General features: G+C 33.3%; 1 protein-coding gene across 9 annotated transcripts in view; it reads left to right on the forward strand.

Annotated features, from left to right (window-relative positions):
- The window catches only part of Rbm26 (RNA binding motif protein 26), a 79,151-nt gene that overhangs the window by 21,931 nt on the left and 42,555 nt on the right, over window positions 1-14,665 (forward strand). For 4 of the 9 annotated variants that reach the window (XM_048801406.1, XM_048801407.1, XM_048801403.1 and 1 more), the window contains exons 2-9: window positions 592-710; window positions 2,280-2,416; window positions 5,726-5,814; window positions 6,459-6,676; window positions 8,525-8,785; window positions 9,553-9,792; window positions 10,204-10,374; window positions 10,723-10,878. In XM_048801406.1, the coding sequence (XP_048657363.1) occupies window positions 592-710; window positions 2,280-2,416; window positions 5,726-5,814; window positions 6,459-6,676; window positions 8,525-8,785; window positions 9,553-9,792; window positions 10,204-10,374; window positions 10,723-10,878 (1,391 nt within the window). The remainder of the gene's footprint in view (window positions 1-591; window positions 711-2,279; window positions 2,417-5,725; window positions 5,815-6,458; window positions 6,677-8,524; window positions 8,786-9,552; window positions 9,793-10,203; window positions 10,375-10,722; window positions 10,879-14,665) is intronic. The other 5 variants (XM_048801404.1, XM_048801409.1, XM_048801405.1 and 2 more) reach the window with 3 other exon arrangements.

Here is a 14,665-nt window from a genome sequence, read left to right on the forward strand (position 1 = left end):
CTTTCCTTCCTGTCTTTTCTGCTCTTGGATCTCACCATCACTCCCCTGACACAAATAACCATAGTTATTAGTTTTTTTTTTTTAATCCTTCTGTCCTTTGACTCATAAATATTATTCAAACGTAAACAATCTGAATACCTGATTTCTCCTCCTCCCCAACAAATGGTAACAAACTGTATAAAGTTCTTCTCTACCCTTTTAACAAACTGATTTCTCTATTATGTGTATCATTTCTTGTATGAATAATAGAATTTATGATATGTAAGGTGTTTTAACATAAGGATATCATATTTCTTCAGTGCCTTGTATGAAGCAGTGTTTTTACACATATTAATTTACAACTGTAATATCTTATAAGTCAGTTTGTACCTAAAATTTATAGGATGTGCTGTTATTTATAGCTAAATTTTCTTCATTCTTTTTTTTTAGAATTTTTTTTTCTTAGTTGTAGATGGACACAGTACCTTTATTTTTTTCATGTGGTGCTGAGGATTGAACCCAGTGACTCACACATGCTAGATGAGCACTCTACCACTCAGACACAACCCCAGACCCTCAACATTCCTTTTTTTTTTTTTTTTTTTTTTTTAGCTGTGATGCAGATCCATCAGCCCTAGCAAAATATGTTCTGGCTTTGGTAAAGAAAGACAAAAGTGAAAAAGAGTTAAAGGCATTATGTATTGATCAGCTGGATGTATTTCTTCAAAAAGGTAAGATCTTTGATTTTAAAATTAGTATTTTGTTATTGTTTTAATAAATTATTTATAGTAAGATTATTCATAGAGCATTAAAGGAATTTAGTATGAGATAGGTTGTAATTGTAACAGTTAAACAGTGTTGTTTCTGATTATATCCATAGCTTTAAAATGGAAATTTCCTCATTAATATGCTCATTCTTTCTTTTCTTTTTTCTTTTTTTTTTTTTTCCTGGTACTAGGGATTGAACCCAGGAGCAATTAACCACTGAGACCTATCCCTTTTAAATATAGAACAATTTTTGGGGCTGGGGTTGTGGCTCAGTGGTGGAGTTCTCGCCTAGCGCATGTGAGGCCCTGGGTTCGATCCTCAGCACCACATACAATAAATAAAATAAAAGTATTGTGTCCAACTACAACTAAAAGATGAATTAAAAAAATATATAGAACAATTTTTAATTTTAATTCTTTGAGTGATACATGACAGCAGAATGTATTTTGACATCAACATACATGGAGTATAATTCCCGTTCTTGTGATTGTGCATGATATGGAGTTAACGCTGGTTGTTTATTCATAAAGGAACATAGTAAAGTTATGTCTGATTCATTGGGTTATCTTTCCTGTTCCCATTTCCCCCAATCCAGTGAACCTCCACCCTACTCTGCCCAATTGTGAGTCATTGTCCACATATCACAGAGTACATTCGGCCTTTGGTTTTTTGGAACTGGTTTATTTCAGTTAGCATGATATTCTCCATTTCCATCTATTTACCGGCAAATGGCCATAATTTCATTTTTCTTTTTGGCTGAGTAATATTCCATTGTGTATATGTACCACATTTTATTTATCCATTCATCTGTTGAAGGACACATAGGTTGGTTCCATAGCTTAGCTGTTGTGAATTGAGCTGCTATTAACATTGATGTGGCCTTGTCACTATAGTATGCTAACTTTGGGTATATGCTGAGGAGTGGGATAATGGGGTCAAATGGTGGTTCCATTCCAAGTTTTCTCCTTAATCCTTTTTTATATTTTATTTAGAGACAGGATCTTGCTATTTGCTGAAACTTACTTTGAGCTTGTGATCCTCTTGCCTCAGCCTCCTGAGCTTCTGGGATTACAGGAATATGCTCATTGCATGCTGATGTTTTTTCTGACATAGGTTAAAAGATTAAGAAAATTACTAAATGTTTATTCAAAACTAGTATCACTTAGGAAACCACTTTGAATCTTTTCTAGCTATGTTGCTTTTCAACTTTTACACTTTGTCAATATCTAGATAGTAATAGTGTTTGTGTTACATAGTGGGTGGGCTATATCAAATAGACTATTCATGACTGGGAAGTGATTGGCCCAGAAGCTGTAGCCATTCCAGTCTCTCCTACCTTGAAAACAGATTAAACAAATCATTATCACCATGGCTATTATATAATGATTGGGAAGCTGTTGGTTTTATTATAATTTCTAGATTTATATAAGTCAAGATATATTTCATCATATTGGAGGTCTGATGTGTAAGAGTGCAAAATTTTTGTCATGTCTTTTAATCTAGTTTGTTTATTTAATTATTTATTTTTTTAGAGACACAGATATTTGTGGAAAAACTTTTTGATGCTGTGAATACAAAAAGTTATCTACCTCCTCCAGAGCAGCCATCATCAGGAAGCCTGAAGGTAGAGTTTTTTCAGCACCAAGAAAAAGATATAAAAAAAGAAGAGGTAAGAATTTGTGTTATCCCTTACAGGTCCTTTAAGCACGATAGTTTTCTTTTCTGTATCTTTGTGTTACTAGTCCTCAAGATCCACCTCTGTTTGGCGATATTACCAGGAGCACCCATAGGACTGAGCATGCAGTCATACTTTTGGCTATGACTTCTTAACAGAATACAAATCAAAAATCTGTAAAAGGAAAAGGTGTATTAGGTGAAATCTGGTGGAATATAGACTAAAGTTTCCAAAGTCCTTAAAGTCACATGGGATATGTTAATTCCCCTACAGTGAGTTGTGATGATGCAAGTGAATCAGGGAAGCTGGTTAGAGACTCCGTTCCCAGGGTTTTTATTTGTGGTAGGCACCCTCTACCTAGTATGTACCAAGATTCTATACTCCCAAAAGGAAAGTAGGTACTGGGCATAAATCATATTGTTACCACAAATAGACTTAGCCTTTTTTTTTTAAACCACTAATTGACCACTAATTCCAGGAACCATTTAATTTTGGAGACAGGGTCTTGCTAAGCTGCTTATTTTGTAGACAGGGTCTTGCTAAGTTGCTGAGTGAGTCTGGCTTTGAACTTGTGATTCTCCTGCCTCAACCTCCTGAACCATTGGGATTATGTGTAGGTGTGTGCCACTGTACCTGGCCAGTGAGTCATTCTTAATCAGTGAATGGTGGAAACCCTAACAAAATCAAGGGTTGCAGAAGTCAGTTATATTAGTCAGCTTTTCATTTCTGGATCAAAATATTTGAGAACAACAACTGAGAGGACAAAAGATTTATTTTGGCTAACAGTTTAAGAGGTGTCATTCCATTATTAATTTGGCTCCATTGCTTTGGGTCTGAGGCAAGGCAGAACATAATGGTGGAAGGATGTGGCAAAGGAAAGATACTGACCAAAGAAGAGACAACTGGAGGAAGGGACTGGGGGCAAAATATGGTCCTTAAGCACATGCCCCCAAGATCTACTCCCTTCAGTTAGTTCCCATCTCCCATAGTTTTTACCATCTCTTAACAGTCCAGTTGAAATCATGAGGCCAACAGTGGATTAATCCACTGAAGAGGTTAGAGCTCTTATGATCCCATCACTTTCTGAAAGTCTTAGCCTCTGACTGTTTGCTACATTGGGAACCAGGCCTTCAACTCATGAACTTTTGAGGAACATTGCAGATCCAAAGCATAACACCAGCCAAGGACCAGTCTTATAAGCCAGGCCCTCCTGAAAATAGCAGTCTAGACCTGCTTTTAACTCTTTTGTGCACAATATCTTAAAAACATGGAGTCTCATCATTTGTGTCCTATGAAAACAATTAGAATGACAATAGACTTGTTTGCTTCTATCCTTCATTTGTTTAGTAAGGAACTATTTAAATTTTTTTTTTTTTTTTAGTTGTAGATGAACACAGTACCTTTATTTTAGTTATGCATTTATATGTGGTTCTGAGAATTCAACCCAGTTCCTCACATGTGTGGGTGAGTGCTCTGCCACTGAGCCACAACTCAGCCCAGTAAGGAACTATTTTTAAGGTAGTCAAACACAAGGGAATTATGGTTGTGATTTTTAGTATTTTTTCCTATTTTTTTCCTAGATGATATAAGCAATATAGTTTATTATGTAATAATATGTACATATATTATGTAATAATTCTCAAGTGTATTTTTGTCTTTCTGAATATATTTATATACATGTGTACATACAGAAGCTATTTACATGTATGTATAGTTTTATATATAGTTACACCTACACACAAACATCCCAGTCAATTCTATGTGCAGGGGAAGACAAGAATTGTAATTTTGTAACTGAGCATTTTCATACCTACCATTGTGTGGGATATATTAGGAAAAGACCTACATATTTTGTTGGCAATTTCTTGTGCCACATAAATATATATATAATAATTTAAGCTTTTTTCATTGATACAAGTTTGGGTTGGTTTCAGATTTTTGCTGTCTCTAAAAAAACTTTAGTAAATAATGGGCCCTTGATGTAAGAAATAGTCTTTTTCCAAAGCAAGTTAGCGATAAAGCTTAGTCTTAAGTTTATTGATGCAGTAATACTTTTTACTTGGCCAGTTGTGGAGAATATTTATCCCTGATCTTTTAGAACTATCATAATTCCAGGTGGCAATTTGGGTTTAAAATGCTGTGGTGTATTAAAAATTTTCAGTCGAGCATGTGCTGTGGAATATGGCTGCCAACTTAAATTACTTGCAAGAGGACAATTGAGGCAAATAGAAAGGAAAAGTGCACCAGGACGGTTGTATTAGTTCGCAGTTTTTTTTATCTGGGTTGAGAGGGGAGTTGGAGTAGGTGGGAAGAGAAAAGTACTTGATGAAGAAGTAAACTGTTGAAAGCATTATAAAATATTCACCTAGTTTAGTCTAACGGTAGAATTTCCATTTAATTTATTCAAGTGGTACACTTTTGATAGACGTTTTTATCCAAAGGAATACTGAAAAAGGTGGTATTAACTGGGATATGTGTATCCTGCCTATAGATTACTTGAATCAGAATAGGGTTCTTCATGCAAATGAGTAATTTTAAGCCCTGACACATTTGTAGAAACTATGCTCAGTATTAATTCCTTTTTTTCTTATTATACATTAATATCCTGTGAAACTAGTGTTCTGGGCTGTACAATCTGGAAAAAGTAGCACTGATCAAGGGAATGTTTCCTTATATAGTTGACTGGATGCAGTGAGAAACTATTTAGCTCTATACATATTTTTCTCAAATATTCTCTTCACCATTCCCCTCCTTTTATTTTTCCTGTGTTAGGGATGAACCAGGGCCTTGCACCCATTCCCAGTCCTCAAATATTTTCTTTTTTAATACTTGGTTAGTTTTTATGCATTCTATTATATTCTTCGATGTGTTTGGTATAAGACTAAATCTATGAAACCAAAACATAGCATGTATGTTCGATTTTTGAAAGAAATTGTGAAGTGTTTTTCTGTTAATTATATTAAAATGAGGACAATTAAATATTTGTTTTCTTACCACTATTATTTAAGATAAACATGAATTTTTTTACTCTATACTTTAAATTTGAGCAGACTCCATTATGGTTAAATGATTATATTTAATAGTGAAATTTATTTTGTTTGCATATCTGCATATTGTTTGCATATCTATCCATTTTAGCTTTTTTTTTAACATAAAAGTGACCATATATATCTGTAGAAGTCATGATGAGAGGAAAATATTGCTCCTATATTATATAAATTAATTTAAATATCATAAATTATTGAAATAGTAATATCACAATGAATAATTGTTGCTAAATTTGTACTTTTTAAAAAATATCAGATTACAAAAGAAGAAGAGCGAGAGAAGAAGTTTTCCAGAAGGCTAAATCACAGTCCTCCCCAGTCAAGTTCCCGATACAGAGAAAATAGGTGATTTCATTAAATCATACTCAATGTTTAGACTTTGAGATTGTCTTTTATAAGAATGTATAGTCTTTGATTATCTTTTACATAAGGGCAAGTAATGTCTACTCTTTTATTTATCCTGGAAAGTATAACTAGGTCCTTCTCTACCAAGAAAATCTAGATCATATTTGTATAGCTTGGAAAGATTGAGAATAATATTTGACATTTATTATTTATTGTTTATTATTTTTATTTCTAACTTCAGATTGCAGGGGAATCCAACTACTTTTTGCTTTAATGTAATTAAATTAATTTTTCCCTTATGGTTTCAGCAGTGTTAGTATATACATGTAGTACATGCCTGATTATATGTATAAGACTATTTGTACTGTATGTAATGTAAAGACAGGTATAGATGCCTGTATGTACAGATGACTAATTGTGTAGATGTAGATGTGTATAAGATTAAGGTTATGCTGTTAAAAAAGTTTTTCCTTTTAAACATTTTTAGAGTACTTAAAAGTTTTCTGGTAGTTCCCATACTTGTATTATGATGGTGAGATAAAAAATAATGATGTTACAAGAATTAAATGCAACTTTTTGCGTTTAGAGATTTCTACCCTGTCCACTTTAGCTTTATTTACATAAAAGTGATCATATATCTCTAGAAGTCGTGATGAGAGGAAAAAAGATGATCGTTCTCGCAAAAGAGATTATGATCGAAACCCTCCTCGAAGAGATTCATACAGAGACCGGTACAATAGAAGACGAGGGCGAAGTCGCAGTTACAGCAGGAGTCGAAGTCGGAGTTGGAGTAAAGAAAGGCTTCGCGACAGAGATAGAGATAGAAGCAGGACTAGAAGCAGAAGCAGAACACGAAGCAGGGGTAAATAATACAAGTTTATATATTTTTTGGTTAGCATTTTTTTACTGTGAAAAAAATTCACATTATGGGTTTTTAAAAATTGTTCAACATTTTGCCAATTTTATCTTTATTTTTGTCTGTTATGATGTATTCTGTGGTCTAAGTGTATATTTTAAAACAGATTACTTTAAAAGTTTATTCCATGAAAGTTAAAACCATAATTATCACTGTACATTTAGCAGGATATCTACAGCAAAAGACTGTATTCATTCTTTGAATGTAGACTACTTAAGTGGCTATTTGGAAAACATTTTGGCGGAGTCTTAAAATGTTAAATGTGCATCTAATAAAGGACCCACCCATTCCACTCTTAGATATTTACCTAAAAGAAATGAAAGCATGTGTTCACACAGATTTGCATATAGATGTTCATGGCAGCTTCATTTGTAATAGCCAAAACTAGAAACAACCCTAATGTCTATGAGTAGTTGGATAAACACATAGTTGTACCATAACATGGATAAAAAGGGGGAAAAAAAAAAACTATTGATACATTTAACAAAGTAGATCAATCTCAAAGTAGTTATGTTGAGTGAAAGAATACAGGTAAGTATATATACATATATGGTGTGTGCATGTGTGTATATAATATATATATATATATTTTAGAAAATATAAGCTTTGATGACAAAAAGCAAATAATTATTGCCTAAGATGAAGTAGGGAAGAATGGATTACAGATTACCAGGGACTATGAGTGTATTTTGGAGGTAATGAGTATATTTAGTTTGATTATGGTGGTGGTTTCAGAGGTATATACATGAATCACAACTTTTTACATTGTATACTTTACATTTAGATTTTTATTTATCAGTTATACCTCAGAACTATAATAGTTTAAAAGTTTTATTTCAGATGTGTATATTTGCAAGAACCTGTCATTTCCAATTTGTGATCCCCCTCCCTGTCCCCAGTATATACTATTGAAAGAGATATCTGACTAAAACATCTTTGAATAAAATACTTTAACTTAAACTTATATTTTTGTTACTTTTAATACTGTTAATGTGCTTTGTTTGAGCCCTGAACTTGTTTATTCTTTTCTTATAGCCTTTTCTTCTGTGAGTAGGTATACTAGGTTCTTCACACATTTTGCCATTTAACCTCTTTAATGTATTTTCTCTTGCTTGGAATCATATACAGCCTAGTTTTCTTTATATTTAATATGAACTCCTTTGTTTTCCCTCTTTTGCTACCAGGAATTTAACCCAGGGATACTTAACATTGAGCCATATTCCCAGCCCATTTTCCTTTTTATTTTGAGACAGGGTCTCACTAAGTTGCTCATAGTCTCTGTAAGTTGCTGATGCTAGTCTTGAACTTGTGATCCTCCTGTCTCAGCCTCCAGACTCACTGGGATTATAGGTGTATACTATCATCCCTGGCTCTATTATTTTATAAAATATTGTGTTCACTATAAAAAAGCCATATCTTTAGGTGGATAATAAGAAAATATTTATCACACGAAAAATAGCCATACTTTTTATTAAATACTTTGTTTTATAGGCTGCAATTATACATACTAGGATTGCAATGAAGGAAATAACAAATTTGTTTTTTTGTATAAACAAAATGCATAGGAAAAACTCATTAAATACAGCATCTTCATGTAGTTTTATAGTTTAGTTCATACTGAAATAACTTACCTTGGAACAGTGTGTATTAATTGAATAGTTTTTAAAATAAACAAGGATTGTGCAAAATTTAAACTTTCTCTATGTTTAGCAAAAATATTTCTTATATCTTGTACAGTTTTTTTTTTTTTTTAATAGGGTGTAGTTTTATAAGTCATTTATATTTTGTTTGCAGAAAGGGATCTAGTAAAACCTAAATACGACCTGGATAGAGCAGATCCATTAGAAAATAATTATACTCCAGTGTCTTCGGTACCCAATATCTCTTCTGGCCACTATCCTGTACCTACTTTGAGCAGCACCATTACCGTAATTGCACCCACTCATCATGGTAATAACACTACTGAAAGTTGGTCTGAATTTCATGAAGACCAGGTGGACCATAACTCTTTTGTAAGACCACCAATGCCAAAGAAAAGGTGTAGAGACTATGATGGTAAGTGTTTTTCAACTGTTTCATAAAGTATTAAATTAATACTTCAGCTTCCTAACTTCTTTCAGTTGTATAGTTATTCAGACACTTAATTTCTGGTAGTAGAAATAGTCAGAAATCAGTTTTTATCATCTCTTAAGTTCCCTAATATTATTGTACTTTGATCAGTCACCTCTGATAACTTAGTATCAGCTTAAAAATAGGATTTATTTGTATGTAAGTCTTAATATATTGTTCAAGTTTACCAAATAAGAATAAATATCTACTGAGTTATTTTTAAAGAAATTGGCTACTAAAACATTTTTGGCAAAACTGACTTCTTTACATATGAGTGATTGTTCAAATGTAAAAAGGATCTTGACATGTGAGACTTTTATGAGAATTGAATACTTATAAGGATTTGGTGTAAAAATTTTATGAGTAGGGCTAAAACCATAGTCACACTATTCTTTTAGTTTTAAACAAGAGATTTAAATGAAGAATATGTTTTTAATAAGAAAAACACACTAGAAATTATATCAGTTTTATGTTATTTGCTAACTGGGTATACTTATTTTAATTCTGGTGATTTTTTTTAAGTGTATATGTTAGATGTATTTTCACTTGATTATATTACTGGAAAAGTACAGATTATTCATGTGAAGTGGTTAATTAATTACATTTTTGCCCAATATTTAAAACAGTCACCTTGTAAGTATTTTAGTTTTCTTAACTTAGAGACAATTTATATTTCCAGTGCTTTTCACATTTCTTTTTAACTTTCCTCACAGAAAAGGGTTTTTGTATGAGAGGAGACATGTGCCCTTTTGATCATGGAAGTGACCCAGTAGTTGTAGAAGATGTCAATCTTCCTGGCATGTTGCCTTTCCCAGCACAGCCTCCTGTTGTTGAAGGACCACCTCCTCCTGGACTCCCCCCACCTCCACCAATTCTTACACCCCCGCCTGTGAATCTCAGACCCCCAGTGCCACCTCCAGGTCCATTACCACCCAGTCTCCCACCTGTAACAGGTCAGAAGATATGTTTGTTTGTCTGTGTTTATTATCTGTTTGTTTATACTCTTTTTATAAAGTCAGTAGTTTGATACTTGCTTTTGTTAAAAGCATCTAAAGAATGTCCATAGATGCCTAGTAGAAATTAAGCAATATATTCTTATTTGGAATATACCTACATGTTGCATCCTATGCCAAACACTTTTCTGTGGTTTGGAATGACCTTGTGAATTATGTATGTCACTGATATATCCCATCTACCTTTAGTCCTTTATAGTTTAAAGCAAACCTCTTTTGGAATACATTAAAAGGATGATGTGCCATAGAAAACTAGTTGTAAGATTTTGGTGTTTGTAGAAGATTACAGTTTGATAAATGAGAATATCATGTTTGGATATATAATAATTTATTTTATTTGTTTGCTTCCAGATGATATTTCTTATTCTTTGGTTTTGACAGGACCACCACCTCCACTTCCTCCTTTGCAGCCATCTGGCATGGATGCTCCCCCAAACTCTGCAACCAGTTCTGTTCCTACTGTAGTAACAACTGGCATTCATCACCAACCTCCTCCTGCTCCACCCTCTCTTTTTACTGCAGGTGCAGTTTTGGCCCTCTATTTTCATAGTGTAATATAGTTTTAAAGCAGAGTTTTTAGATGAGGAATTTAAAAATCTCTAGAAAGTTCAATGCTGTCTCAGGACAGTTTTTCTTACTAAAATAAAATAGGATACAATGTAGTCTTGGTGAATATATATCAAATAATCCCTCAGGTATAATTATTAAGAAAATTGTCAGTTTTCTTCTTAGGACTTTCTATAAAGCTTTTCATTTTAATAATATAAAACATGTTAAGTTTTATGTTAGTAATGTTATCCAGTTACTTTTTCTATTATCAGTATTTTAAAAATTACCACATGGAGTTTTATAATTGTTTTTTAATTACAGTTTTTGTATTACCAGATACATATGACACAGATGGCTACAATCCTGAAGCCCCAAGCATAACAAACACTTCCAGACCTATGTATAGACACAGAGTGCATGCACAAAGGCCTAACTTGATAGGACTAACATCAGGGGATATGGATTTACCACCAAGAGGTACTGAATCTTCTTATTTTTATGATATCAAAGTGGGAAATCATTTATAAAGAACAATTACTCCTGCAGTTATTTGGGTTGAGTTAGGGATGGTGATTTTGTTGCCTGAATCCTTTGGTCTCACATGAGAAAAAAGGAAATGTGTACTTTTGTATCTGTATTATAGGGGCCTTTATTCTGTTAAAGAGGGAAATTGCCCAAAAGTATGTTTTTCTCAGGTAGCTTTTTTGGGGGGGGAGTTTCTTACATTTTATTCAATTTGTAGTCTTAATTGGTTCATTTAAATTCCTGACAGTAATGCTTTAATTCCTTAATTCTGTCCTCGCTTGGATGATGAAATTATCTTTTCAAACTTGTGCTGATGTATATTTTTATTTTTGTTCACTTTTGAAATGTTAAAATCCTGTATAGGTTTGCTTATGATATTTTTAAGCAGCAGGAATTGTGTTAGGAAGTGACTCATTTTTAAAAATGTTTAGATAAAATTTCTAAAAATTAGACTGATACCATCACAGGCCAGGGCATCAAGAAAAGTGCTAAACTAGAGGTATAAATTGTTAAGTAAGTTTAGAGGAAGGACAGAGTTCACACTAATTTGAAAGAAAAACATTTGCTACAGATAACATTTGATACAGGAAAACCAAGGAATTACCAGAAGTAATAGAGACTGTTTACCTGGAATTAACTTTAAAACCTCAAGTGTATTCCAGGCTTTTCTTCTGTCTTACTTAGCCAGACTAAACAAAATCAAAGCTCATTGGTTGTGAATAAAAGTTCAACCTAAGTAACAATCGTTGCCTAAAATGTGGTTTAATAAACTGTGGTTACTTATACTTTGTGCTTTTTATTTGTTCATTGGCAGCTATCAATCAGATTCTGAACATCTTTCTTAAATTTGAAGAACCTCTTGTGATGGGAGTGTGAGGAATATTTTAATTCAAATTTATATTCTCTTTGAGATTAGAGGATATTTAATATATATGCCTATATTCTCACATCTGTCTTTAAAATTCACCTCAAGGCATTACAATAATTACCATTACCATTAACAACAGTAGAAAAAAGATTTTAAAGATAGTTTCTGTGTAGTAATATGTAAATTGTTATAATTGAAAAGTAGACATTTAAAATTGTAGCTATTTGTGATATTTACCCATCCTCTGCATGCCTCTCCTGTCTGACTAGTTTATAGAAATCCCCTTTCCTTCCTTAGGTCACTATTTAACACTTACTTTCTTTTCTTCATGCTAATATTCCTTGCTCTCTTGATACTTCAAGTCATGTCTTTCTTACCTTGTTGATTTGGAATGGCATAAATATATGCCACTATAGATTGATATATATTAGACCCATTCTAATGACAGACTGATTTCTAATTGTGATTGAAAGAAGGAAGAGCCATTAGAACACTTGCATATAATTTTTACTATGTAGAATTTGGAGTTAATGGTAATTTTAACTATTTCTTTCTTGTTAATTTCAACTCTTAATGCATATAGTTATAAGTTACAGGAAGTGATGGAGAGGTAAATGTCTTGCAGTCTGGCATCATTACTTTGAAACTTGAATGCCTTTTCTCATATAAACATTGTAATTCATAGTGATTATTTTAGTACTCTTCTTTACATTGTGCACTATTTTTGTGAGCTAATTTATGGATATATTCTACATTAATAACATTGTTATTAATGTACCAAACAACTGACTTTGTAGCCCATTTAAATTGAGGATTGCCTGTACTTCTGTTTTCATGTCTTTTTTCAGTATTCTCTTTCATCCATATGTTCTCATCTTTCTCCTATTTAGGTTTCAAATGTACTGTTCTGGATTATACACATTTACTGACTATGTACCAAGAGGAACTTGCATCTTTATTTTTAACACCTTTCTTTTAAGTAAATATTAATGAAAGGGAATGTGAGTGAGAGAATAAAGGTGAATTGGCACAAACCCATCTCAGTTACTGGAAGGAAAACACTACCATCTCCTTTAGTGAGTTTTCAGATATAGAACATATTCAAGTGAAAAAACAATATTGGAGAGCTCAAAGATTGTCCAAAAGGGCCAGTGAGCCGGAGATAGGAAACAGGAATAAGACTAAAAATCTCACTGCAGAATTGGTCATGGTTCTAGTGGGTGCAGAAACTGCTGCTTGCGCTATGACCATCATTAATGCAAGTCAGAGATTTCCACCTGATCTTCTGTGGAGATGGAAGATAAATCAACTAGAGTAAAGAAATAGATAAAGAATGTGCACTGTTTATATGATATTTTTGAGAAACTGAAAGAATTTGTTTTTGGAATAGGAAGAAAGAGATATGGAGGGAGTCAAGAGGCCAGTTGAGGCATTTAAAGAATTCTGTAGTAGAGGTGATAGTATCTGGGTTAGGGTAATAACAGTGGGAATTGCTAAAATAGGTTTAATAGAATTGACATTTACAACTTGCTGACTTGTGTGTGGGGTATAACATAGAACAAATGGAAAGGATAAAATTAGGTACCAGATTTCTGCCCTGGATAATTAGGCAAATGATAATATCATTCACTGAGAAGAACGGATTTGGTAGGAAGATAAATTTAGTTTTGGAAGTTTTTAATTATTGTGCCTATCAGTTATTTGAGTAGAAATATCCAGTAGGAGGTAGGATTTAGAAGTATGAGGTCCATGAGAGATAGCTCACTAGAAAATAAAGATGTTTGAAGTCACAAATATGTAGTACATTGGCTTTTAATCTTCTGTCATATTAGTAACAGTGTGAAGGTAAGGGAAGATCAAAGAAGCTGTAACAAAGTTTGCAAGTTTGGCTGAATATAAGTTCTAAAACCCTTTTTTTGTGCTTCTGATAACTATCCCCATGCCAGCCGCACATACACAGCCTACTCCCAAGAATCATTGAAAAAGATGAATGAAGCCATGGTAATGGATACAAGATGTCCTAGAGACTGCATAGAGTGAGAGGAGAAAGACCAAATAAATAGGGGAAGATACATAAGGGACTGAAAAAAATGAAGCCCAAAGGGTACAAGATAAAAGCAATGGGTAGGAATTTCTGAAAATACAGTGAGGATAATATCTAAGGAGAGGAAGGTGATCAACAACAGCAAGTGCTCCTTAAAAGTCAAGTAAGAGGAAGACTGAGAAGTATTCATAGACCAAGCAACAAGTTATGACATCATTGATCTTAGTATGAGCAAGTTAAGTGCAATAATGGAAGCAGCTGTCAACATTCAGAGGATTAGTGAGTGAGTGAGAAAAGTAGGTAGTAAGGAAATAAAGTTAGCCAAGAGTAGAATTCTCTTAGGAAATGGCTGGGAATGAGATATGGAGGGACTAACAGAGAGAGAAGAGAAAGTAGCTGAAGGGGAGATTTGTTTTATAGGATTTTGTTTGTAAAAATGGAATAATTTGAGGTGTGGAATTAAGTGTTTATGTGTTGATGAGAAGTGCCAGTGCCATGAGAAAGGTAGAAGAAGATAAAAAGAAAAACAATCGGGCTCTAGAGTATTGATTTTGGGCCTCCTTCTGTATAGATTAGTTGACAGCCGGAAAAATCTAGAAGCAAAAAGTCCACGTAGAACAGACTAGAAGAAAGTAAGGCAGTTTTGTTCCAAGGCTCTTTTAGCAGGAAATGTGTAAAATATTGAAAATAGCTGATATTTATAGCTCTTTTGCAGTATATTTCAGTCTCAAATATTTTCCTTTTTAAGTGGGGACAACTTTCATTATATTAATGTTCCTCTTTAGATAGGCAGCTCAGTTCATTCACAACTCTGCTAAAGGTCATTC

Source organism: Marmota marmota, unplaced genomic scaffold (assembly GCF_001458135.2).
Source record: "Marmota marmota marmota unplaced genomic scaffold, marMar, whole genome shotgun sequence".
NCBI classification, from domain to species: domain Eukaryota; kingdom Metazoa; phylum Chordata; class Mammalia; order Rodentia; family Sciuridae; genus Marmota; species Marmota marmota.